The following is a 23,769-nucleotide window of genomic DNA, read 5'->3' as shown; positions in this document are numbered from 1 at the left end:
AAGGAGGAGGGAGGGGTCTAGAGGGAGGAGGGAGGGGTCTAGGAGGAGGAGGGTTGAGGGAGGGGTCTTAGAGGAAGGAGGAAGGGGTCTAAAGGAAGGAGGGAGGGGTCTAGAGGAGGGGGAGGGGGGAGGGTCAGGGAGGGGGGGTCTAGAGAAGGGGAGGTCTAGAGGAGGAGGAGGTCTAGAGGAAGAGGGAGGGTCTAGAGGAAGGAGGGAGGGTCTAGAGGAGGAGGGAGGTCTAGAGGGAGGGGGAGGGGTCTAGAGGAGGAGGGGGTCTAGAGAAGGAGGGAGGGTCAGAGGAGGAGGGGTCTAGGAAGGAGGAGGGTCTAGAGGAGGAGGAGGTCTAGAGAAGGAGGAGGGGTCTAGAGGAGGGAGGGAGGGGTCTAGAGGGAGGAGGGGTCTAGAGAAGGAGCGAGGAGGGTCTAGAGGAAGGGAGGTCAGAGGAGGGTCTAGAGGAGGAGGTCAGAGGAGGAGGGTCTAGAGGAAGAGAGGAGGGGTCAGGAGAGGAGGGCAGAGGAGGGGGGGGGGTCTAGAGGGGAGGGGGTGCTAGAGGGGGGGAGGGGTCTAGAGGAAGGAGGGAGGGGTCTAGAGGGAGGAGGGAGGGGTCTGGAGGAGGGAGGGTGTGTCGTTTGCTCCTGAGCATTTTTTTTTTAATTTTTTTAAACCTTTTTTGTTGTTGTTGTTGTTGAGGAAACAAAGCACACTATTTGTGTGTGTGTGTGTGAAGGGACTAGAAACAGGGAAAGAAAACACACCGCTGGGCTGGCATTCCTGACAAAAAGCTCAGTTAACATTTTGGGTCCCGCAGAAGGAAAAGCAGCAGTGAGTGGAATCCGCTCTCAGTCCTTTGCTGATGCCCTGCCGTCCCGGGAAGGGCTCGTGTCTGGCATCCGGGCTTCCTGTGTTCGGGAATGCCAGGCAAGGTCTTGCACTTTGGGAAGGCGGACCTTCGCCCTGTGTTGAGTTAGGGGTGAGGGCACAGCAGCTTTACAAGCAGCTTTACACTGCGATACCAAGTGTCCTGCCCCAGCCAGGATGGTTTTTAGCCAAGGCCTTCCTCAAAGTCCAAGAAACTGGCTTCCCTGGAGGATCAATAAACATACTCCTCCCCCAAATTGCTTCAGGGGGAACTGGGTTCTGCTGGGGGGTGGGTACAGTATGGCTGTGGGCTGCGGCTGTTACAGCAGCCAACAGAGGGTCACGCAGGAGAACCATGGCGGGCAGGGCTGCCTTCAGGAACTGTCATGGCCCATGCAGCCTATCTTGCCCTGGGACATTTCTCCAGTCAACTCACACTGGCCCAGGGACACAGGTGGCACCTGGTATTTTCAGATAAATTCCCAAGAACAGAGCCTAGGAGCACACCGACCAGGCCCTGGTGAGAATGTGGATGGACCCTTTTGTCTTAGCTTTGAAGGGAAAGAGAGGAGACTCAACCCACCATACTGAACTCCTTTCCAGAAAGGAATGGCCTCTTGAAGGCCAGGGCAGTTCTAACAGGAAATGATGTAATATGTCAGGCTTAAGCCAATAACAGGCCAAGAGGCATGCCTGAAGACTGCAGACTTCCTTGAGCCCACCTAGGAAGAGGCAGGACACGGAGGCTGGCAAACTCACATGACGACTGTTATCAGACCCTGTTCTGGCTCCTGTTCATTTCTTCAATGATGACATCAACTAGGAGAAGGTTGAGGCCAGATGTGGACGGACTGCCAACGTTACAGGGAAAGCAGCCGATGGGACTACCTGGCCTAGCACACTCTTGTACCCAGATGGGAAAGCCGAGGCGTGTAGTGATTCCGTTTTTTTTTTTTGGTTTTTTTTCAAGACAGGGTTTCTCTGTGTAGCTTTGCGCCTTTCCTGGAGCTCACTTGGTAGCCCAGGCTGGCCTTGAACTCACAGAGATCCGCCTGGCTCTGCCTCCCAAGTGCTGGGATTAAAGGCGTGCGCCACCACCGCCCGGCCCGTGATTCCGTTTTTTAAAACAGCAGCTTTAGTGATAAAGACCCTCGGCTTCCGGTCTAGTGCTCCGCAGCCATAGAGGGATGGATGGGAAGACAGTATGGCGTGCTGAGTTTGAGAGAATTCCTACCAGGCTCCTCCCAGCTCTGCTAGGTAGTCAGTGACTGCTCCGTCTGCATGCAAAGCCAGCGAGGCCGCTCTTGACCTGGCCTGTCCCCCACCCGGCACACAGAGGGGCCTGAATGCACGTTCACAGTCCTCTTCCCCACCTCTCTCTCCAAGGCTGCCCAGCCTTGCGCCCTACCTGGCCCTGTCGGGGGCAGCCTCCAAGCTCAGATCTACACAGGGCCTCTTTCACACACCCATAAGTCACCTCCTAGAGGACTAGCCAGATCCTTTAGGGGAAGGGCAGGCACACAGCCTCCTAAGAGCATCTGGGGTGCTCTTCCTACCGCCTGTCCACCGCAGGGGGTTCTTTATATAGACGCGAATACAAATGCAGATGCAGTCACAGCAGCCGCGGTGGGGAGAGGCCTCCACGTTTTATTGGGGAGATCATAGCAGAGGCTGGAAGCAGAGCAGCTGCTTTTTAACAACAGATAAATTAACCGCTGGCTGTGCGGGTCGGGCGTGGGGGCTGGCCAGACGCTTTTATATATATATGTGTATATATATATAAAAACGAAGATGAAGACAGACAAACAGACCCCAAGGACGTGGGGAAGGGAAGCAGCACCATTCAGAGAGCAGGGAGGACCAGGGCAGAAAGAGAAGGCAACTTGTCCCCCTTACCCCCAAACTCCACAGGCCTGGGGCTTCCAAAATTGGCCCCACGGGGGCTCTGGGGCAGGGTTGCAGCCAGGGTGGGCAGAGATGGCGGGCAGGAGAGCCCAGCACCACAGATGGCTCCGCCTGAAGTGGGAGCTGGGACAAAGCAGCCTGGCCCCCAGCCCCTTAGAGAAGAGCCTGACTCTGGACGAGCGAGCGAGGCAAGGGAGCAGGGGTGAGGTCTCTCCCTGAGCTGAGCATGGTTGTCTCATCCACAGCAGCAGTGGGGTATGCCAGGGACCCCGTCACCTTCTTATCCACCTTCTCCTTGGTCCCTTCAGATCGAGCCTCACGGGCTCCGAGGCATGGAGCACGAAAGCAGGCCCAGTCTGGGGTCCCGAGCTCCGGAGGAGCTGTAGATGGTGCGGCCCTCAGCCCTGACTCCCACAGGACGACAGTGAGTCATAGAGCGAGTCACTTAGAGACTCTGAGGTCTCCAGCCCGGGGGCTCCCCCACTGGCCACTCTGCCTTCCTCGCCCATGTCCGACGTGCTAGGGGTACGACTGCCCCCAAATGCTGGGCCCTGAGGCGTAGATGTGCGGCCGGGCTCCAGGCTCTGCTTCCGGTCCACAGGCAGGGCCTAGAGAAGAAGAACTTCTGAGAGACGCCTCCTATGCACCTGGCCCGCAGGAGGGTCCACAGAGGCAGGCTGGTTCCAGGGAGGAACGGAGGCCCTCTCCTAAAATGGGCCGGTGGGCAGGCCTACCCCCGCCTCCTTCTGGCTGGGCAGGCTGTAAGCACACCTTACCAGGGACGTCTGTCTCCACGTCACTCCCTCCCGACCGCCAGACCTTTTCCCCCTTCCGTTAGCTTACCATGGGGGGCCTAGGCAGACCCTCCAGCTGTCGGGGTGGGCACAGGAAGGGGTCACTGGAGCTGCCCGCCGCTCTGGTGTTGGGGAAGGTCCAGTTCTTGGCCAGCTGGACAGGTGGGGGAGGGCCTGGGTCTTCACAGGGATCTGCCCACGAGAAAGGGAAAGTGGCTGCATCTGTCCAGCTCGGAGGATCCTCGTGGGGATGTCCTCCTGCCTGCTGGGACACTCACCATCAGGACAGGGCTGATGGCTTCGGTGGCCGGAAGGAGCAGTGAGCAGTCCAGGAAAGGCTGGCATGCTGGGGTGCCGCCCACTCACCAGCAGCTCTTCAATGCCTGGCACCTCCCGCTCCAGCGTGTGGGCACGTCGAGGGACTTTGGTGAGGGCCGGAGGCCGAGCCGGGGGTGCCCCTGGCGGGGGCTCCAGGCGCAGTGACTTGGTCTTGGGGAGATTCTTGCTGGGGGTTCCACTGCTGCTGTGATCTGGGGGTGGGAAGGTCCCGATGCCACTGTCCAAGGTTCGAGTCAAGGAGCCACAGGCTGTGGAGAGGGCACACAGAAGAATGCGGCTCAGGCTCAGTCCTTTGCTCTCTCTCCCAGCTTCAGGCCACCCCACTTCCTGGCTTAAAAGGCTTGTCTCACAGAACTCACCCCCGCCCCCGAAACTCTCTCTCAGCTTGACAGAGGTGCCCCGAAGGGCAGCCACTGAGATCTTCATGCCCAAGAGTCAGGGCTGGGCACCAAGATGCCCAGGATCTGGCCCTGGCACTGACGGAGTGAAGGGGGAAGGGGACCCTGCTGACCTGTAAAGTGTGCGGTGGAAACCGGCTCGGCCAGGCTGTCCTCTGAGGGCATCTCTTCCCGCCTACCTGGCTCACTGCTGGGCTGTGTGGGTACAGGAGATCTGAGGGTCCAGTCCAGTGACTCCCCCAAGTTCCCCATAATGGCTCTGGGGGTTTGGGGGGGCCAGGTGGAAGGCACTATGCGGGTGCCCGGGAAGGACAGAGCCAGGCCCTCAACACAGCCCCTGCTCAGGAACTCACCTTCCCAGAAGGTTTTCCGCAGCCCTGAAGTGGGCCTACCAGGCCATTCCGGGGCCCACAGGCAGGCCAGGGACTCTTGGGGTCAGTGGACACGGGCTGGAAATCCCCATATTCAGGCTTGGGCTCCCGCCAGCTCTTGGGGGGCAGCTCCTTGCCATCCACCCTAGGGGCAACAGCACAGTGGATGTGAGGGGAATTGGTGCCTAGCATGTGCCAAGGTCCAGTTAGCCAGAGTCTCCCAAGGCTTTAGGTATTAAAATGTACCGTTCCTAATTAAGTATTAAGATGGAAACGTCGGCCAGGTGGCGGCACAAGTGTTTAATAGGCAGGCGGGTCTCTGTGAGTTCGAGGCCAGCCTGGTCTACAGAGCGAGTTTCAGGACAGCCAGGGCTGCACAGAGAAACCCTGTTTCAAATCCCCCGGCCCTCAAAAAAGATGGAAATGCTATTGGGCATGGTGGTGCTTGCCTTTAATTCTAGCACTGGGCAGAGTCGGGTGGAGCTCTGAATTTGAGGCCAGCCTGGTCTACACAGGGAGTTTGAGGCCAGCCTGGTCTACACAGGGAGTTTGAGGACAGCCTATATATTGAGACCTTGTTTCAAACAAAGATGAAAATGCTTCCAGAGGCAGGACCTTTCAGGAAGGGACTAGGATTAGGCATCATCATTAGGGTTCAGCCCCCGTGACTGGTAGCTTTCAGAGGGAGACACCGACAGAGCATACATGCACACTCCCTGTCTCATTCCAGGACCCTTTGGGATACCACAGGACTCTGGAAGCAGAAGGTAATCACCAGACATGATCCATGGATCTCTAGAATCATGGTCCAAAATCAAACTCTTTATAAAGTAGTCTGTCTTGGACACACATCTAATTAGTGATACAAAAGGGACCAACAGGCCAGCCACCGACCCTTCAATGGTGTTGGCCCTAAGGAGGTGCTCCCTGCTGGCCATCCTGGGGACAGGGACCTATGGATGACCCCGCCTCCTGAAGCTCGTGATGGGCAGGGGGGAGCAGAGAAGTAGGAGGGGGCGGGGAAAAGTGGTAGATGGGAGCCCACCTTCAAATGCTCCCCGAGTCATGGTGTTCTAGCTCACTGGCAGACCAGTTCCCACACGGGACTACATACCACAGTTCGGCCTGCTGCCCTGGGATTTCTGAGAACATGGTGGCCCAAAATGAATGCCCTTGGCAGGGCCTGAGTTCTTCAGCCCCTTTACCCAACTGGCCTGGACAGAGTAAACACTGTAAGTGGGTCCCCTTCCCTAAACCACAACTTCCTTAGTGGCAGGAGGCAAAGGGATCTTTCTTACCCGCTCCCTGAGGTAGACTTCCATCAATCTGGTTAGGAAGAACATTTAATTAAATGTTAATTAAACTTAATTAGTGCATGCAGGCACCCGAGGGACTGCAGGGGGGCAGGAATCAGGAGGTAGCGTGTCAAAAGAGAGCTTTCTGTGCCCAACACCAGCCAGCGTGGAGGACAGGGGGGTAAACCGCATTCTCCTCAATCCTAACCCTCCTTGGTCAGGTCACCAGCTCTGTGGCACTGTATGCCCCTTGACCTCTGGGAAGCCCAAACTGCCAGGGTAGCCCCAGCCCACCGAGTATCTACCGACTGGGCCCAGGCCCTCACCTGTTCAGTAGCTGTTGCATGAAGGTGTCTGCACCCTGGTACATGCCGGCTAGCTGGCCTTGCACCTGCCCCAGACCTGAGCTGGGCACTGTGGCTGGCCCCCCCGGCCGGGGGCGGGCCCTGCTGCTCAGGTAGGCCTTCTCCTCCTCCAGTGCCCGGCGCAGGTCTTCGGCCTTCGCCATCAGCTTGGAGATGTTGAGGCTCTCAGCTTCCAGCTTCCGGGCGTCCGTCTTGACTTCTTTCCGGAGCGGGGAGCCTCCGCCAGCCCCTTCCTTGGTCTTGGCAGCCTCTGCGCGGCGGTTCAGAGCCGGCAGCTTGCTCTTTTTAAGGCCAAACCAGCTGGCGATGCTGCTGGTGTTTCGGTGCTTGGCTTCGGAGCCCGGAGTCCGTTCCTGACCTTGGAGTCGCAAGACGTTCTCCTCGATGCCCTTCATCACCTTCTCCTCAATGGCCGAGTGGGGGGCCGGCCCCTCTGAGCCCTGGCTTGGATCGGCGGCGGGGCCGTGTACTGGGGATGTCGGCTGGCCAGCCGGGACGCCACAATCTGCCCAAGGCGGGCCCTTCCCTTTGTCAGGCTTGGAGGGCTCCTTGGTGCCCAAGGGTGCTACAGGCCGGGGCACCACCTTGGTGGGTGACTTGGAAGGCAGCTTTGTGGGGCTGCTGTGAGGGCTCTTGGGCTTGCCCAGGCTAGGGGCTGGGGTTGGCACTTTGACAGGCGTGCGGGGCACCTGGGGACACAGAGCCCCCGCCAGCCGGCTCTTGGCCAGCTCCACTTTGGTGAGGCAGCTCCTTGGTGAGGTGGGCTCCAGGTCCACTCGGGCCCCCATGGAGTGGGACGAGTAGACTCGGGCCCCGGGATCGGTCAGTCCCAGGTCCTGCTGCTTCAGGCTGCTTGTGCCTAAGGCCACCGCTCCTCTCAGGACGTCCTTCGCTTCTGGCTGTTCAAGAGGCCTCGTGGTGGGAGGCCTGTCTCCAGTACTGTCTCCCGACCGCCCTAGTCCCCTGGCCTTCTCAGTGCCAGGCCGGGCTGGCACTCCATTCTTTTCTGGACCTAGAGGCCCCTCGGGGCCTGTCTTCAGTTTTCCAAGGGCTGCCAATCTGTCCCGCAGAGGTGTGTGGCTAGGCTCACCAGGTCGCCGCCCTGATCCCTGGCCAGGCTTCTTGGATGAGCTGCCTGGAGTCCTGCGGCTGGGATGGGGAGACTCAGGGCCTGCCTTGTCTAGACTCTTCTCCTGGGGGCTTCCATAGGGGCAGGATTCTGAGAGGCCAGGGCTAGGGGCCCCAGGGCTCCTGAGGACCTCGGGGGCCTGGGGCACCTCCAGAGTCAGTTGTGAGTAGGGGGGCACCTGCAGCGGGGATGGAGGCGGCTCTGGGGACGACCCTCTGAAGGTGCTCCGGGAAAGGTCCAGGATGCTGTCAAAGCAGGGAGACGCTCCTGGTCCTGGGGACAGTGTAGTGGACACAGCCGACTGGGAGGGTCTGAGCTGCGCAGAGTCTGGGGCTGCAGAGCAGGGTGAAGGGCAGCTGGGCAGGCCCTGTGTCCCATCCGGGGACAGCTCTCCTCCAGCCAGACCCCTGCGGGCCAGCAGCGGGGAGGGGCTGCCGTCCGAACCGCCGCTGCGACAGGGGATGCGAGAATTCCGGGGGAGCTGGGGGCTGAGCTGGGGGCCTCCTGGGCTGGGGACCTTCTCTGAGGCTGGAGGCAGCTTGAGAAACTTGAGACCTCTGGCTGGAGAGGGAAGAAGGGGTCCCTGGGCTTCCCCGGGAGAAGGGGGCCCGGTTTGGAGCTTGCTTTTCACCTGAGATGAAGAGTGGGGGTGGCCAGGCCGGGAGCCCAGGGGGGCGTCCCCTGCACCCATGAACATGCTGAGGAAGGGAAGGGGCCCCTGGCCCTCTGAGGTAGCACCAAATCCCAGCCTGCTGGCCTCTGGGGTACCCCCACCCCAAGCTGACTTTGGGAGGCCTTTGGACTTGGACAGCTGTGGGGGTCCTGGATCTGGCGAGGATGGCTTCCCAGCACCTGGGTGGTCACCATTGAGAGGGCCTGCAGCCCCGGTCAGGAAAGCCTGGAGATAAGTCTCCGTGTCTTCGAGGAGTTGGCCCAGGTTCACCTGCTTGTGGGCCAGGGCACCTAGCAGGCTGTCGGGGCTGGGTGCCTCATTAGGGTCCCCTGCTTCATCGGAAGAGGAGGAGGAGCTACTGCCTGGGGTGCAGCGTGGGCCAGAGCTGGGGCCCTGGGCTGGTGCGGGCGCCCTGCTGGGAGCCCAGGGTTGCCGGGCGCCGCCTCCTTCTTCCCCGGAGCCCCCCAAGAGTCGCTCCCAGTGCAGCAGTGCCCCGAGGCTCCCAGGGCCGAGCAGCAGGTAGGGTGCCCAGGGTGAGGGCTCAGGCTGGGGCGGGCCACAGAGCTCGCCATTGATGGGCTCTGGGGAGCTGGGGCCCTGGCCTGGGGGCCGCCAGGGGGCGGCAGGCGAGCAGAGGAGCAAAGGGTCCGTCTCCTCCAAGGCTCGAAGCACCTCTAAAATCTGAGCTTTCTTCCGCAGAAATGGGGACAGGGCATCCAGCACTGGGGGCGGAGTGGCTGGGGGGCCCGGGCCTCCTGGTCGCAACTGCGGTTCCCAACACACCTGAGGGGAGAGAGGGTGAGGAAGAGACTGCAGCTGGCCTGTAAGGCCCAGACCTCAAGATAGACGTAAGAGAGTATCCTGGGAACAAGCTTGTCTGGCTACATCTGTCCCATGCAGGGACACACAGCTCTTGGGATACAGCGGCCCAGCTTCCTCAAGGATGGCTGAGCCCCGCTTAGCACGGCTGTTGTACCTCACACTCGGAGTAGACTGGTTACCCCACGTCCAGCCTCCGCCCCACTGCTCTTCACGTCACCAGGCCTGACCGGCTACCGCTCTGAGCTCTGTCTGTTCCAGGATGGAGGGAGGCCTGCCTGAGATTCTGGCTCCAGAAAGAAGAGGTGTTCAGGAGGAGGGTGATGTTCAGGAGGAGGGTGTATCATAGCCAGGACCTAAGTCACCCAGAGCAGGCAAGCCTGGGCCCTTCCCAGTCAGCCGACCAGCGGGCCGGAGAGCCCGCAGAAGGGACTTGTGAGGACTCCATGCAAAGCTCCTCCGGGACCCGGTCCTTGCTTGTTCTGGTACAGTGGGTAACCACACGTATTCTGGAGTCAGGGGGGATCAAGGCCAGGTCCACCTCATTTACACGACCTTCAACAAGTCACCTGACCCCTAAGTTCTGGGGTGTCAGTTGTGAAATGAGATGGTAATAACGCTTAGCCCCATAAAGAAAAGAGCCCCAAGGTGTCCTGCATAGTTGGTACCCGGCACAGAACGAGGCTGCAAGTGTGAGCTCTGACTCCCGCCGCATGACTTCATGCATCTGCTTGCAGGCCGTGGCTGGGGGAGGGGCGGGCCTGTTTTTCTTGGGCTGAGGGGACAGCTGAGGGCTCACACTTCCAGCCTGGCCAGGAGCCTGTGCCCAGGAAACAGCCCTTCCCCTCAGGCTTGTTAGGAGCCTCTAGGCACTCGGACACACAGCTCAGCCCGCTCCTACCTCTCTGTGCCCAGCACTGTGTCCTAAGGGCAGCGAGGCGGCTGGATCCTCAGCGGCGTTCAGGGACGGGGAGGCTGGTGGCTCGGATGGTGTCTGGAGCGGGGTGAGCGGGATCTGCAGAGAGTCACAGCTGTCACCGACCCTCACAGAGCCAGGCATTCCGACCCACCCGCCCCTCCAGCCATGTCGCTGACCCACGATACGGCTCTTCTGCCAGCCTAAAGCCGGAGAGCCGAAGACAGGGCGGGTCCAGGTGGCACACGGGATTTGGGTCGGGAGAGATGTCCTGGGCCCAGAGACCGCCGTAAGTCTAACCCAGTGTGCCTATCTCGGCTCCAACACAACTTTGCTTCCACTTATAAACTACCATGAAGGTCCCTTCCTGTTCTGACCACCTAGGATCTGAGAACACGGAGATGGAAGGGCTGAAGACAACCAAGGCAGGACTGGTAGGATGGCTCAGTGGGCGGAGTGCTAGGCAACCACGAGGCGCAGGATTCAGATCCCCAGCATTCATATCAATGCCAGGTGGGCATGGGAGCCTGTAATTCCAGCCCACAGAAGACAAGGGCCGGCTCCCTGAAGCAAGATGGCTCTGTGTTCAAGTGAGATACCCTCCCTCAGTATAAGGTGGGGAAGAGCAACTGAGGAAGACACACCAACCTCTGGACTCTACGTGCAAGTGTACACACATACATGTGTCCATGCACATGCACGCATACCACACATACATAGACACACAAGAAGAAACGAACTGGGGCAGGTGAGCTGAGCTGGGGAGACAGATCAGTAGTTGCTATGTGAGCACGAAGCCTAAATGTTTCCATCCCTGGTACCCACGTGTAAAAAAAGCCAGGCGCAGTGGCATGCCCTTGTCCGTCCCAGCTTGTCATTAGCAAAAGGCCAGTGAGACATCCTCTTCCTTTCCTGCGTCCCTCCAGGACAAGGTGGACAGTGTCTGAAGGAGATGTCACACCCAAGGCGCTCGCTCTCTCTCTCTCTCTCTCTCTCTCTCTCTCTCTCTCTCTCACACACACACACACACACACACACACACACACACACACACACACACGAAAAGGCAGAAACCACCATTCTGTGTCCCCCAGCGGTCTCATGTGAAACGTCTAACAAGGAGGGTGCAGTCCTGGGCTCCCTGCTTTGCTCTCGCGTGGTTGTTGAGAACTGAGTTCTTCTGGCATGCTGACCGGGAACGACTCAGCTCGAACCCTTCACACACCCTCATCCCTCACAGCCTTCACACCCTCGCAGCACCTGGGCCTTGCCTTTGGCCGTGTGCAGCCCAGATCTTCCCACTTCTGGCCTGGACAATGCTTGGCATTCCAATGACCCCGTTCAGCGGCTTTTTAGTCTTGCACACGGGAGCTAACACATCTTTTTCCTAAAGTACTTTCCTGCTACAGGGCCTCCTTCCCGGCCGTTCCTGGCCGTTGCCCACTCTAGATCTCCTCCCCTCCAGCCTGCGGATTCTTCAAGACCGCAGCTCCAGCTTTTGTTACTGGCCATCTTCTCACACGTCCTTCCAGCCACGCTGACACGCACCACCCTCGAGTGTCCTCTCCATGGGGCTTCCTTCTCCACAGCGTCTATAGATGGTCATTCTCCTTCCCACCTACACAGGTCCAATGTCATTTTCTTACAGGAACTGTGTGTGTGTGTGTGTGTGTGTGCGCGCGCGTGCGCGTGCATGTCAGCGCTGTCCCTCAGGAGCCGTCCGCCTTGTCTGGTGAGACAGGGTCCATCAGTGGGGCCTGAGCTCAATGAGTATTCCAGCTGGCTGGCTAGCGAGCTAGAGACCTTCCTGTCGCCAGCTCCCCGGAGCCTGAACTGTAAGTGCACAGCGTCATGTCCAGCTTTTTACACGGGGTGCTGGGATTAAACACTGCCCTGACTAATACGCTAATACCACTGAATAAGTCATCTCCCCAGGCCCCCAGGCCCCCAGTCCTGCTCCGAGGGCCAGCTGTCCCCATCCTGGGATGAGCAGCACGGCCACACTTGACTCTGTAGCACGGCTGTGCACGGACATGCCGCTTAGTGGTCTCGGCCTTCCAGGGCCACACCCACCCTGCACAGGATGTAACACCCACAGGGCCTTGAGAGTCAGTTCAGTTCCCCGGGCACTGGCAACGGCATGGCTCACAAGAGCAGAGCTGAATTAGTGTCTGCTCGACGGAGCTTTCAACCTGGAGAAGCGCACCCCGGGGATCACATTAATAATACTAAACTGCTGCCATATACTAACTTTCTGTGGACTAAGCACTCTATAGTATCTCATTTAATCCCTGCAACAACATGTAATGTAAGCATTTTTTTATGCCCATTTATAAGAGGAAAACCTACAGTTTGCACAGTTTGATACTCTGCCCGAGGTCACACTTAGCTAAGAAACAGTTCAGTTAGAAACCCAACCCCAGTTTCTTTGAGGCCAAGGTCTGTAATTTTCCATTGCACCATGGTAACCCAGGCTAGAGGGATCTACCCGACAAACCCCCAGTGGCCCTAGTCACTGAAATCGGGGGAGCCTGCTGAGGGCTAGGCCTCGGGGGTTCTGGGGATGAGCCCTGCAGCGCCCACCAGCAGGGCGGCAGTGACTGCAGACTCGGCCCTGCTGCCTGGGGACCAGCTCGGGATCGGACGCCAGGCTGCGTTATCCAGAGAGACACAAGTTCAGACAGACCCGGCTCTGCTCCTCCCCGCTAAAGGACTCCTTTTCTTGTCAGGATGGGGGAAGGGGCTGGCTGCTCCCCTCGACTTCTAGACCGTTCTTGACCTTCTCTCTGTGTCGCACCCCATCCTTAGGGTTCCTGACAGAGTGGCACCAGTGGCAGCTGAACCCAGGACCCATCCCCAGAGCCTCCCACTGTTCCCAGGGCAGCAGAAACCAGTGCCAGTGAAGGTGTGAGCCAGAGGCCAGTAGGTACAGCCATGGACATTCAGTTACCATGGCGACGAGCCTTTCGTGTCCTCTCTGTGACACGAAGCTAAGGGTTGCTTATGCTTAGCCCTGCCCTGTCCCTGGCTAGAAGGAGCCACGTCAGTGGCCACAGGGGCCTCCAGGGAGCTGGAAATAACTGCATCTGTAGCCTCCGCCCAACTCCCCACACAGCTGGAGCAAATTCGAATTTTCTCTGTCAATAAGAAGGGTACACTGGGAGGGAGGGAGGGCCATACTTATCATCTCAGTACTTGGGTAGCTGAGGCAGGAGAATTGCCTCAAGTTTAAGGTCAGCCAGGGCTACAGAGTGAGATCCTGTCCAACAACAACAACAAAGGATGCTGTCCAGCTGTGGGGGAGAACCTGGAAATGGGGTGACCGCTAAGTCTGAGGGGGGACTCAGTGAGTTTTCCCTCAGCTGAGGTCCGGGCCTGCCGGTCTGGTAGGTCTTCCCTGCATGGCCGCAGCCCTGCGTTGAGGACACCTCACACCCCTCTCCTCTGAGGGGAACAGCACAGAGTGCCCACAGGGCCGCAGAAGCGGACTCCGGGGAGAAAGGGGAGGCGCTCTGCCCACCTGAGGGAGGGAGCTGGCTGTGAGCTGCAGCTTCTGCTGCAGGAGTGTGCTCAGCATCTGGTTCTGTCGCTCCAGGTCGAACACCCTCTTCTTCAGCTTGATACACTCCTCTCGCAGGTCCTGTCCGCCCAGGAGGTGCAGGAGGCAGAGGTGGGGAGGCAAGAAGGGACAGTGAAACGAGCAGACCATCCCCAGCCAGCCGCATTCACGGCGACAGCCCCGGGGATGCATCCTCTAGGCTGACTACTAATGGGCCAGGAAGGCCAGTGTCTGTCACTGTCACCATTCCGGAGCTGGCTTCCTCCCTCTAGAAATCATGTCAAGGAAAGGCCACCTAAGACACGGAGACCCCAAAGTCAAGTGGCTCATGTCACAGCAATCCTCAGGAGACATGTCAAGGCCACTTAGCCCCGTACGTCAGTACTGCTTTGGAGGCCATCACAACCTAGAGAAATCAGCTGGGCTCCGGGGAAGGGAAGCGCTGAGTCCAGAGTTCCCATAGTTCAGAGACCGGATCTGGCCTTACCTAACCCCTTTGCCAACCGGTAGAGAAAAATGGGCCTCAGAGAGAGTGGGGGCGGGGGCACGAGGAGGGAGGGCCAAAGGCAGCCCCTCCTAGCTCTTTCCTCTGGTCCCTAGTGCAGGTTTGACTGGGCAGGCCTCCGGAGTCCAGGGTGGCCTGACTACACCCTGGTCTATCGGGGCGGCTGGGGGGGGGCAGCACCGGAAGCTTCCTGGACCTGCTCACCTTCTGGTTCAGCAGGGCCTGCACCACGTGGTTGGCCACCTGGGGACAGAAAGCCAGGAGCTGAGCTGGCACCGTGCCCACCCATCCCACCCATCCCATCCCTACACTGTCCTTTGGCAACGCCCCACGGACCTCATCCAGACAGCGCTCGTAAGTCTCCCGCTGGTTCTCATTGGCCTGGGCCAGCGCCGAGTTCTCTGCCTGCAGGGGTGAGGTGGAAAGGGGAAGGTTGGTGGCTCATTCTTACCTCAGGTCAGGGAAAGGGATGGATGAGCTCTGCCTTGTCCGTCAACTCCTGGGCCCTATTGACCACCACTTTCCCTGGAGCAGCCCAGTCGTAAGTGTGGGGAGACACTTGGGGTGCGCCAGCTCACCCCTGTGCATGTGTCTTGTTCCCAGGCCGCCAGCCCAGCTGGCGAGTGAAGGAGGGGCTCTTCAGGGGAACCTCACCAAGCCCCCGGCCTCTCCAGCCTGGCGAGCCTTCTCCACACTGACCTGGGGGGGCAGCCCTGACCAGGGTCCTGCCCACACCGCTGCCCACCCCGTCTGCCACCACACACCTCCAGCTCCCGAAGTCGGTGCAGAAGCTCGTGGCAGGTGCCCAGCTCCACGCTGCTGTCGTCACCAGCCGCTGGCCTCAGGCTTCCAGTGCCCCCGGCGGGCGGCTCCATGGCCTTGGGTGTCAGGCCCTGGGAACAAGAGAGCGAAGCCCTGGCAGGGTACTCACAGGCAAGAGGAGAAATGAGGAGGAGGACGACCAACTCTTCGGTGACCCGTCACACTTGGGATGACGCAACAACTCAGGTCAGGCTGGGTGACCCCTGTTTGCTCTTAGGGCAGGGGCTATAGAAACCCCAGCTCTCCCCCAAACCCTGCTTAGGGGCCTAGACCCCAAATTCTCTGCTAGGATCCACCACACGCTGGCAAATCAGTCAGCTGTCCGGTGAAGCGATGTCCCTGTTTACAAAATAACACCAGCCTCAACTGATCTTACTCGCTGTTGACACGTACAAATCAAGTCTGCCAAGGTGATCTGAAAAGGTAAGGCGGGCTGGAGACATGGCTCAGCTGTGTGGAGGGCTGGCTGCTCTTCCAGAGGACCCAGGTTCAGTTCCCAGCACCCACATTGTAGCTCACTTCCTTGGCACAGCGGGAAGTGTCCTGTGTGCCTCCGACACTCTCCCTTCAAATGACCCAGGGACCCTGAGAGCTTCAAGCCGCCACTGGTCCCGGTGCTCGGGCAGCTTTGCTGACCTCTCCGCAGGCACCCTTGATGCTCCTGTCTTGCAGCTCAGCCAGGTCTCCCCACTGTCGCCTGGGCTCTCAAGCCCGGCCTGTGCTTCTGTTCTGGTCCCCTGACCGCGGCTGCCAGCTTCCGGGCACATGAGTACAACACTCACTTCCCTGCCCAAACTCACACTGTCCTCGAGAAATAGACCCAGGATGCAGTCAGGGGGCCTCTCCTGGGACTCCAGAGCATGCAGGAGACAGACTGGAGACCAGAGACTAGTCTACCCAGGCCACACAGGCCCAGCGGAGCTCTGGTAGGCAGTGTGCTGTTCCTCCAGTCAATGAGGCCCTTGCCGTTGCTGTTAGCTTTAAATGCCAAGGCTCCGTCTCTCATCTGCGTCCCATCATGTCCTGGCTTGACTATGAGATGCCCCCCATGGGCTCGTCCTGAGCACATTCCCTGTCTGGCCTCAGCACTCTGAGAGACTCTGCGGTCTTTAGGACCTTTGGAGGACACAGCCCAGTCCCTACAGTCACCCTCCCAGCTTCCTGGTCAGTAGGTCGTGAACGGTTTTCAGCTCACACTTTTGCCACCCGACAAAGCCACTCCGCAACCTCTTTTTTGCCAAAAGCCCAAACGCCTCTCCCATCAGGTGTTCCTGTCAGGCCCTCTGGGCACCGCGACACAAAAGTCATGAACAATACACTGTAAACGGGGAACCTTGGCGGGAGGGGCTCCGTTGCCTCCTCCTTGCCTGATTAAAGGCCCCATGAAAGGCACTAGACATTTTGGATCCCAGAGGAGGGAGGCTCTCGGCGCCCAAACCTCACTCTCCACCCTGAGGCACAGCGCTGCCTCTCTGGCCCCCAGCCCTCCCCTCGGTCCCTCACCAGCATGCGCAGGCTGCTCACCGGCCTCTGTCCCTCACCCAGGCTGGCACGTTCACTCTGGCAGCCAGATCGGTCACCTCACCTGTAAAGAAACAGGGAGATGATATCAGTGATGCACTCTCTCGGTGCCTGTGGGCTGTGGCTTTATGCCAGGTGCAGGGCCTAAGTGCCAGCCGAGAGCCCTGCCGTTCTGCTCTCAAAGTTTCTTCTCCTTAGCGGACGCCGTGAGGCACGAGACAACACCTGGGTCTGACAACAGGCAGAGGCCTGCACGAGGTCTAGATGAGACCCCAGGAGGGGAAAGGTACTCGGGGCAGAGGAAAGGGCCAGTGCCAAGGTCCCCAGCTTTCAGCCAGAAGTCATTCGCCTCACAGGTCAGACCAACTGTCCAGGTGACCCTCTGAAAGCCACACTGTCTTCTTCAATCTTTGCAGATCAGAGGAGGAGGAGATGAATTCTGTTACCAATGCTTGTATTTGAGAGCAAACAGAGGAACGGCCGCCCTAGCATACACCGCATCTACCCCGTGTGCACACAGTGTTGGAACTCTCTCCTGTATCCTCGCATTCAAGCTCTCTAACAACCTTGGCCGGGGTTATCGGCTTTCTCAGGGTAAAGGCTCTGCCACAATCATGTGACCGGTTCACACTGGACAGGCATGGATACCCTCCTTTGTGGTCTCAGCTGAACACACTCAGGCTTTCCTGTCAGCTACACGGAACAACTTACACGCAGGCTCTGCACAGCCCCGGGGCCACGGTGGCCAGAGCCTGCTGCGTGGACTCCTGGAGCGCCACAGCTGGACGGACTCGAGTCGAGATACTGCTCCAGAGAATTACTCTCCGGGCTTAGGAAATGGGGATAAGGCTACTCAGTACAGAGGGCAGATGCAGGACACAATGAGATAATGGATACGGTGTCCAGCGTGAACTCACTGGACATTCTGATAGCAGCACGTGCTGATCGGGCAGCAAAGCCTGCTGGGACTTGGGCTCATACACAGTAAGCCTGAGTTCCAGGCCCTCCACACTCGGGTCTTAGCTGCAGGGCTAAGGGTCTTAGGTCTTGGGCGCTGCCTAGCCTGGCCTGCTCTGTCCTCTGAGGACCTTCCCTTCGGGTCCCCTGGCCTGTCAGCACAGGGCAGGCGCAGTCTTCACAGGGCGCTCCCTGCCTTCTCACTCGAGTCAGTGAGCAGTTTCGAGGCCAGAGATAACAGGCAGAGAGAAGCCTTTCTGATTGTTTCTGGACCGGGGCAGAGGGCAGGGCCAGAGGCCATGGGGCATGCCGGGCAAGCTTCTGCCTCTGAGCTACAACCCCCGGCCCAAGACGTCTTCCTTCCTTGTGTGCATGTGTTCCGTAGTGGGCAGGAAAGGAAGAACTATGTAATACTTATTTTTAAACACTCCACAAAAAACGTACAGTCCTGGCAGTTGGTGAGATGCCTCGGTGGTTAGGAGCACGGGCTGCTCTTGTAGAAGAACAGGGTTCAGTTCCCAGCACCCACAGGGCAGCTCACAAGCACCTGTAAGTCTAGTTCCGGGGGATTCATCACCTTCTCCTGACCTCCAAGGGTACTGCACACATGTGGCGCACTTACAGAATGCAGGCAAAACACTCACACATATAAACATAATGAGCCTTTAGAGAAATAAAGCCCTTTGTTGTTTTAACGTTGTCAAATGAGCTGAGTATAACTTGATTTGCTGCCGACATTATCTCATTTGATATATTTAGAAATGGGGGCCTGGGAAAAATGAGAACAATCTTAAGAAGTATTTCCCTTCCCACCCACATATAAGGGTTAAGACTCAGAAGGCCCCAGGTTACATTCACCCTTCGACAGTTCTGCCCTCACCCTCCACTCTGGGATCTCCATATCATCCCCAGCTCTAGTCTGTGGCTCCTGATGCCCAGCGGTCACCAGCTCTCCCTCTGGCTTGCACTGTTTTCTCCACAGCACCCCCCGGGAAGGGCAGTGAGCACATGTGCACACATCTGTGCCCTGGGAAGGTGGAGGAGGAGAATGGGATAAACAGGGCAGGGTCCAGAAATGATAAAGCTGAAGCTAGGGGAAGCCCAACACAAAGCAAAACCCAAAAGAGGACAGAGGTAATTTCATAAGCGATAAGAAAGCATCCCAGTCAGGAGCGAGGGCCAGAACTTGAGGTCACTGGAGTTTTAGGTGCTGAAGTAGGTGGAGACCCAACACATCCCAAAGAGAAGCACCACCCTCTCCAAATCTGAACCCTACTGATGCAGAGGCAGGTGTCGAGTTTCACAGGGATGTACTGGATGACCTGACATTTCTTTCTTTTTTCCCCTTTAATTAATTAATTAATTTTATTATTTATTTATTTTATTATTATTTTAAATATATTTTATTTTTATGTGCATTTGTATTTTTGCCATGGGTGTCAGGGTCCCCTGAAACTGGAGTTACAGACTGGTGTGAGCTGCCATGTGGGTACTGGGAATTGAACTCGGGACCTCTGGAAGAGCAGCCAGTGCTCTCAACCCCTGAGCCATCTCTCCAGCCCCGACTTGATGTTTCTAAGCCACCCCGAGTGACAGTCTCTCCTGCAGCTCTCTGCAAGTGTTGCCACAAGGAAGACTGAGTCCTTCTCACTGAGGGAGAAACACCGCTGTTCCTTCACCAGAGGCCTGTGCCAACTCAGGATGGAGTCTGCAGGCTTCCAAAGCAGAGAGCAGGAAGCTGTCAGCCCGTGCTGGGGATGGGTCACAGGACAAGCCCTGTACTTAAACTCGGTGCTGAGGAGAAGCAGATCTGTACCTGCGTCTCTGCCTATATGTGGGGCCAGGGTGCGAGCAGAATACGTTTTTATATTTATTACATTCGTGTGTGTGTGTGTGGGGGGGGGTGGAGGGATGCCTGGGCCTGTGTCACATCTCACACAGGGAGGGCAGTGGGTAACTCGTGGGAGTTGGTTCCCTCCTCCTACCGTGTGGGTCTAGGTTGGTAGGCTTGCTGGGAAATGACTTTACATCCTGAGCCACCTTGAAGGTGCTGGAGCTGAAGATTTATAAAAGAAGCTAGTGTGCCGGCACAAATTTGGAACACTAAGGAGTTTAGGTAGATGTATCATGAGTTCAAAGCCAGCCTGGGCTACATAGTGAGAGCCATTTATTCTTGAAAAAATTTAAAGATTTTTCAAAGAAACTTCCTGTGGCCCTCTAGGGAATACCAGAATGCACCAGTGACAGGATCACCTCCAGCTCCAAGCCAAACTCAACAGGAACCCTCCTGATGACGGGTCGCATTAAAGCCAGCTTCAGTTGTTTCTCCAGAGGCTGTACTTGTGGGATGTCATTGTGCCTCTGAGGCCAAGCACTCTCCTCCTCCCTGGGGGCCCCAAGGTCCTGTGCTTGGTCACACCAGTTGCTGGGGAAAACCCAGGCTTGCATCCTAGGATTTCAGACATCCTCCATATGGCTTCCTAGTACACCAGAAAGGCTGGATCGGAGCACTCCATGCCAACCAGGCTGGGTAGGGACGAAGCAGCTGGGTTTGGAAACTCTAACTTGAACTGGAAGCTTCTGCCAGAATTGCAAACAAGAGGCCCTCCTCTCACAGGGCCTGATTCTCAGGAAAGTGACCTCAGTGTGGAGGGGGGGGGGGCAGAGAGCTCTGAGGTGGCAGCAGACAGGGAGGGAGAACTGTGGATTACAAGTGTCTGGTGGGCCAGGTGTGTGGTTCACACCGGTCATCTTGACACTGAGGCAGGAGGACAGCTGGGAGTTGAGGGAATCTGGGATATGTAGTAAGATATACCACACCAGCCTGGATTAGAGTGAGACCCTGTCTTAAAAAGCAAGATGAATGAAAACCAAAAATAAATAAATGAAGTAAAAACTTTAAGCCCAAAGATACGGTGGCTCATGCCTGTAATCCAGGCCTTAGAAGGGAGAGGTAAAGGAATCCGGCCATCCTGGGCTACAGAAAACCTGGCCACAAACAGATAAAGAAATGCCTGGGTAACCTGGCATCTTTTCTCAATGAATTGAGCCATCGTTACCTCTAATCAGTCATGAAACCACCCTTATCTCCCAATCCCAACACCAGGTCTGGTGCATACAAAGCTCAGGGCCTTCGCGCCCCCCCCCCCAAATCTAGATGGTTAGGAAAGTCAGAAGTTCCTGCACCTCAAGAGATCTTGCCATACTGGCATTTAGTCAGCCAAGGACAGCAGAGGTCTGTGCCCCCATCTTCTTCTTCTCTAGTCAGGGCCTGGGGTTTGCACACACTGTGTGTGTGTGTGTGTGTGTGTGTGTGTGTGTGTGTGTGTGTCTCCTCACCTGAGCCATCAGCCAAGGCCTTCTGGCCCTGAGGAGGCTCTCACTTCCCAGCTGTTCCCCCAACAGTCCTCCTGGGAGAAAAGCCAGGGGCAGGCGGTGGGGTGGGGTGGGGTGGGCAGCTGCAGGGAGGCAGAGACTCGCTTAAATAAAAGAATCCTCTGGGAAACCAACCAGCTCAGCTCCCCTGCCAGCTGCTTTCTGGAATCCCAGTCTGTCACACCCAGGACTCCACTTGCAAACAGTAACCTTCACACCCACAGCAGGCACACGGCACGCTAAGAGCAGCTCTGGGCTGCAGACGGTGTGAGCAGGGACTGGGGAAGACCTGAGAGTCCACTGCATCTCTAGCCCAAAGTGCCTAAGAATTCCGACCAGAATTGGGAAAGGAGGCAGACAAGAGTGGCGTGTGTGTGTGTGTGTGTGTGTGTGTGTGTGTGTGTGTGTGTGTCCTGTCAGACAACTGGTCCAGAGATGCAGTGGCCCTTCTGCAGTAAGGCCTGCCGCATCCTCCCTCCAACTCCTTTCGGGGCACTCTAAGATCCTACCACAGAAGTGCAAGTTCTTCCAAACCCAATTCCTAGCAGGAACAGGCCTCCCCTCCTAGGCAGGGCGGCATGTTATTAGCCCCCTAAGTCTTCTAGATTTCAACATTCCTCACCTCGGCTCTCAGAGCTCTGCTGTTCCCTGTCCAAGGCATAACCCAACAACAAAAATAGCAGCTGCTGGAGGTGGGAGAGGGAAGGGGTTTCGACACAATGGGTTTATTTATAGGACCACACACCAGGGGCTCAGCAGCCAGGCAGCCTAGGCCCCACTCCCAAAAGGCCAGCCAAGAGCCAGCCCGGCCCAGCTAAGGGGATGCGAAAAACCTCAGACCAGAAGGCAGGGCACAGCCCGGCACAGCTCCACAATTTAGCTGCTGTGTGACTTACGGCGATCCAATCTCTCAGGAACAAGCCCTTTCCCACTACGTGGAGACTGTTCTAGAACAGTAACTCTCAAAGAGTGGCCTGGGGACCCTGAAGCCCTGTCAAGCAGTCCACAAGGTAAAAACTATTTTCATAATAAGAAGACACCGTCTACCTTAATTACTCTCCTCTCCTTCTCTCCTAAGTCTCTAGTGGCATTTCCCAAAGACTATGCAGCCCACGACGTCCACGATGATGACACACTGACATGGAAGCAGATGTGATATCTCTCGGCTTTCTACCAAATCAGATGCCAGATTTGCAAAAATTGACAACACTGACATCCCCTCTTTTGTTACAGAATATATAATTATTTTCATAAAATATGTTATCACTTTTATTATTTCTTAAATTTTTATTTTACTTCATTATTTTTGTTTTTGTTGTTTTTTTTTTTGAGACATCTCTCACTATATAGCCCTGGCTGGGTGGTGTTGTGGAATATTAGTTTAACTAGGCAAATATGTGCTACATTTGTTTACTACAGAATATTACTTTAACCGTATAAAGGTGTGTTACTTTTGTTTATGTTGCATTTGTTTAATTATAAGGAAATATGTTGCATCTGTTCCACCTTGCCTGCCTAAGGCACCTGATTGGTCTAATAAAAAGCTCAACAGCCAGTAGCTAGGCAGGAGAGGGATAGGCGGGGCTGCCGGGCAGGGAGAATAAATAGGAGGAGACAGCTAGGCTCTTTGGGCTCCAGAGAAGGAAGAACGAGGAGAGAACAAGGGAGCTGCCAGCCAGCCACAGAGAAGTAGTGAAAGACAGACAGACAGAAGTAAGAAAGGCAATAAGCCCAAGACAACAGGTAGAGAAGCAGGTTCATTTAAGTTAAAAGAGCTAGCCAGAAATGTGCCTAAGCTAGGCCGACCGTTCAAAACTAATAAGTTTCTGTGTCGTGATTTGGAAGCTGGCTGGTGGCCCAAATGAAAAAGCCTGGTACAGGGTGGAACTTGCTATATAAACCAGGCTGGCCTTGAACTCAGAGATCTATCTACTTCTGCTTCTTGATTACCTGGATTAAGGGTCCAGACAGGTTTTATTTACTTATTTATTTTGGTTTCTCGAGACAGAGTTTCTCTTTGTAGCCGTGGCTGTCCTGGAACTCACACTGTAGACCAGATCTGCCTGCCTCTGCCTCACGAGTGCTGGGATTAAAGGTGTGCACCACCACCGCCTAGTGCAGGTGGGTTTTATTATTATTATTATTCTATTATTGTTCTCTCCTCTCTCTCTCTCTCTCTCTCTCTCTCTCTCTCTCTCTCTCTCTCTCTCTCTCTCTCCATGACAGAAGAGGGCATTGGATCACATTGTAGATGGTTGTGAGCCCCATGTAGGTGCTGGGAATTGAACTCAGGCCTCTGGAAGGGCAGCCAGTGCTCTTAACTGCTGAGCCATCTCTCCAGCCCCGACTCACCTTATTTTTAAGTGAATGAAATAGTTAACAGTCTTAGTTCTTGGCTACCACATCTCTATCCTGCCACAAGTCTAAAGCAACGGTTTGAATGAAGCACGTAAACTACAGACTAAACCAGTCTTCCCTTAAAAAAGAGAGCTCACACACCGAACGGCTTGAGAGGCACACCTGGCTGTTCTGTCTCATTCTGCCTTTGCCGTGCTGGAGATCAAACCCAGGGACGAACACTCCGGCAGCCAGGCTACTGCAGTCATCACCTCCAGAACAGAGCCACCCAGGACTGAGAGGAAACGTTCACTCTATCACGTTACCACTCCCCAAAGGTGGGGATGAGGGCTAACCTGAGAAATTAAGTTCTATGTATCTGTTCATCTGTCTGTCTATCCATCTAGCGTATCTATCTCTCTATCATCTATAATTTATCAATTATCTATCTCTAATCTATCTATTCATCATATGGATCATAGCCATCCATCCATCTTATCTATCATCTAACTATAATCTGTATCTAGCTATCTATCCATCATCCATCTATCATCTATCCATCCATCCATCATATCTATCTATCTAATCTATTCATCCACCATAAGGATCATATCCACCCATCATCTATCTGTCTGTCCATCTGTCCGTCCACCCGTCCGCCCACCCACCATTTTACGGTGGCTGAGGCTGGCCTGAACTCCCGCTCTCCCACTTCCCTAGTCATGAGATTCCAGGGATTCACAAGGGCCAGATTGAACCAGCTTTTTTGTTGTTGTTTTGTTTTGTGTTTCGAGACAGGGTTTCTCTTTGTAGTTTTGGTGCCTGTCCTGG

The 23,769-nt window shown here is 56.4% G+C and overlaps 1 protein-coding gene across 2 annotated transcripts in view; it reads right to left on the bottom strand.

The window, feature by feature from the left end:
* Positions 1-2,470: 2,470 nt before the first annotated feature.
* Nckap5l (NCK associated protein 5 like) overlaps positions 2,471-23,769 on the bottom strand; it is a 37,219-nt gene continuing 15,920 nt past the window's right edge. Inside the window, exons 2-13 of one of the 2 annotated variants that reach the window (XM_028874608.2) lie at positions 16,252-16,333; positions 14,691-14,819; positions 14,263-14,331; positions 14,131-14,169; positions 13,383-13,502; positions 9,848-9,961; positions 6,287-8,910; positions 4,648-4,810; positions 4,408-4,489; positions 3,836-4,144; positions 3,607-3,749; positions 2,471-3,371 (exon numbers count right to left, since the gene is read on the bottom strand). In XM_028874608.2, coding sequence (XP_028730441.1) covers positions 3,162-3,371; positions 3,607-3,749; positions 3,836-4,144; positions 4,408-4,489; positions 4,648-4,810; positions 6,287-8,910; positions 9,848-9,961; positions 13,383-13,502; positions 14,131-14,169; positions 14,263-14,331; positions 14,691-14,819; positions 16,252-16,257 — 4,008 coding nt within the window. In that variant the 5' untranslated portion in view covers positions 16,258-16,333 and the 3' untranslated portion in view covers positions 2,471-3,161. The remainder of the gene's footprint in view (positions 3,372-3,606; positions 3,750-3,835; positions 4,145-4,407; positions 4,490-4,647; positions 4,811-6,286; positions 8,911-9,847; positions 9,962-13,382; positions 13,503-14,130; positions 14,170-14,262; positions 14,332-14,690; positions 14,820-16,251; positions 16,334-23,769) is intronic. The other variant, XM_028874609.2, reaches the window with a different exon arrangement.

The sequence above is a fragment of the Peromyscus leucopus genome, chromosome 20 (assembly GCF_004664715.2).
Source record: "Peromyscus leucopus breed LL Stock chromosome 20, UCI_PerLeu_2.1, whole genome shotgun sequence".
Taxonomy (NCBI): domain Eukaryota; kingdom Metazoa; phylum Chordata; class Mammalia; order Rodentia; family Cricetidae; genus Peromyscus; species Peromyscus leucopus.
The sequence above is the reverse complement of the archived record's forward strand: the minus strand, read 5'-3'. Positions and strand labels throughout refer to the sequence as shown.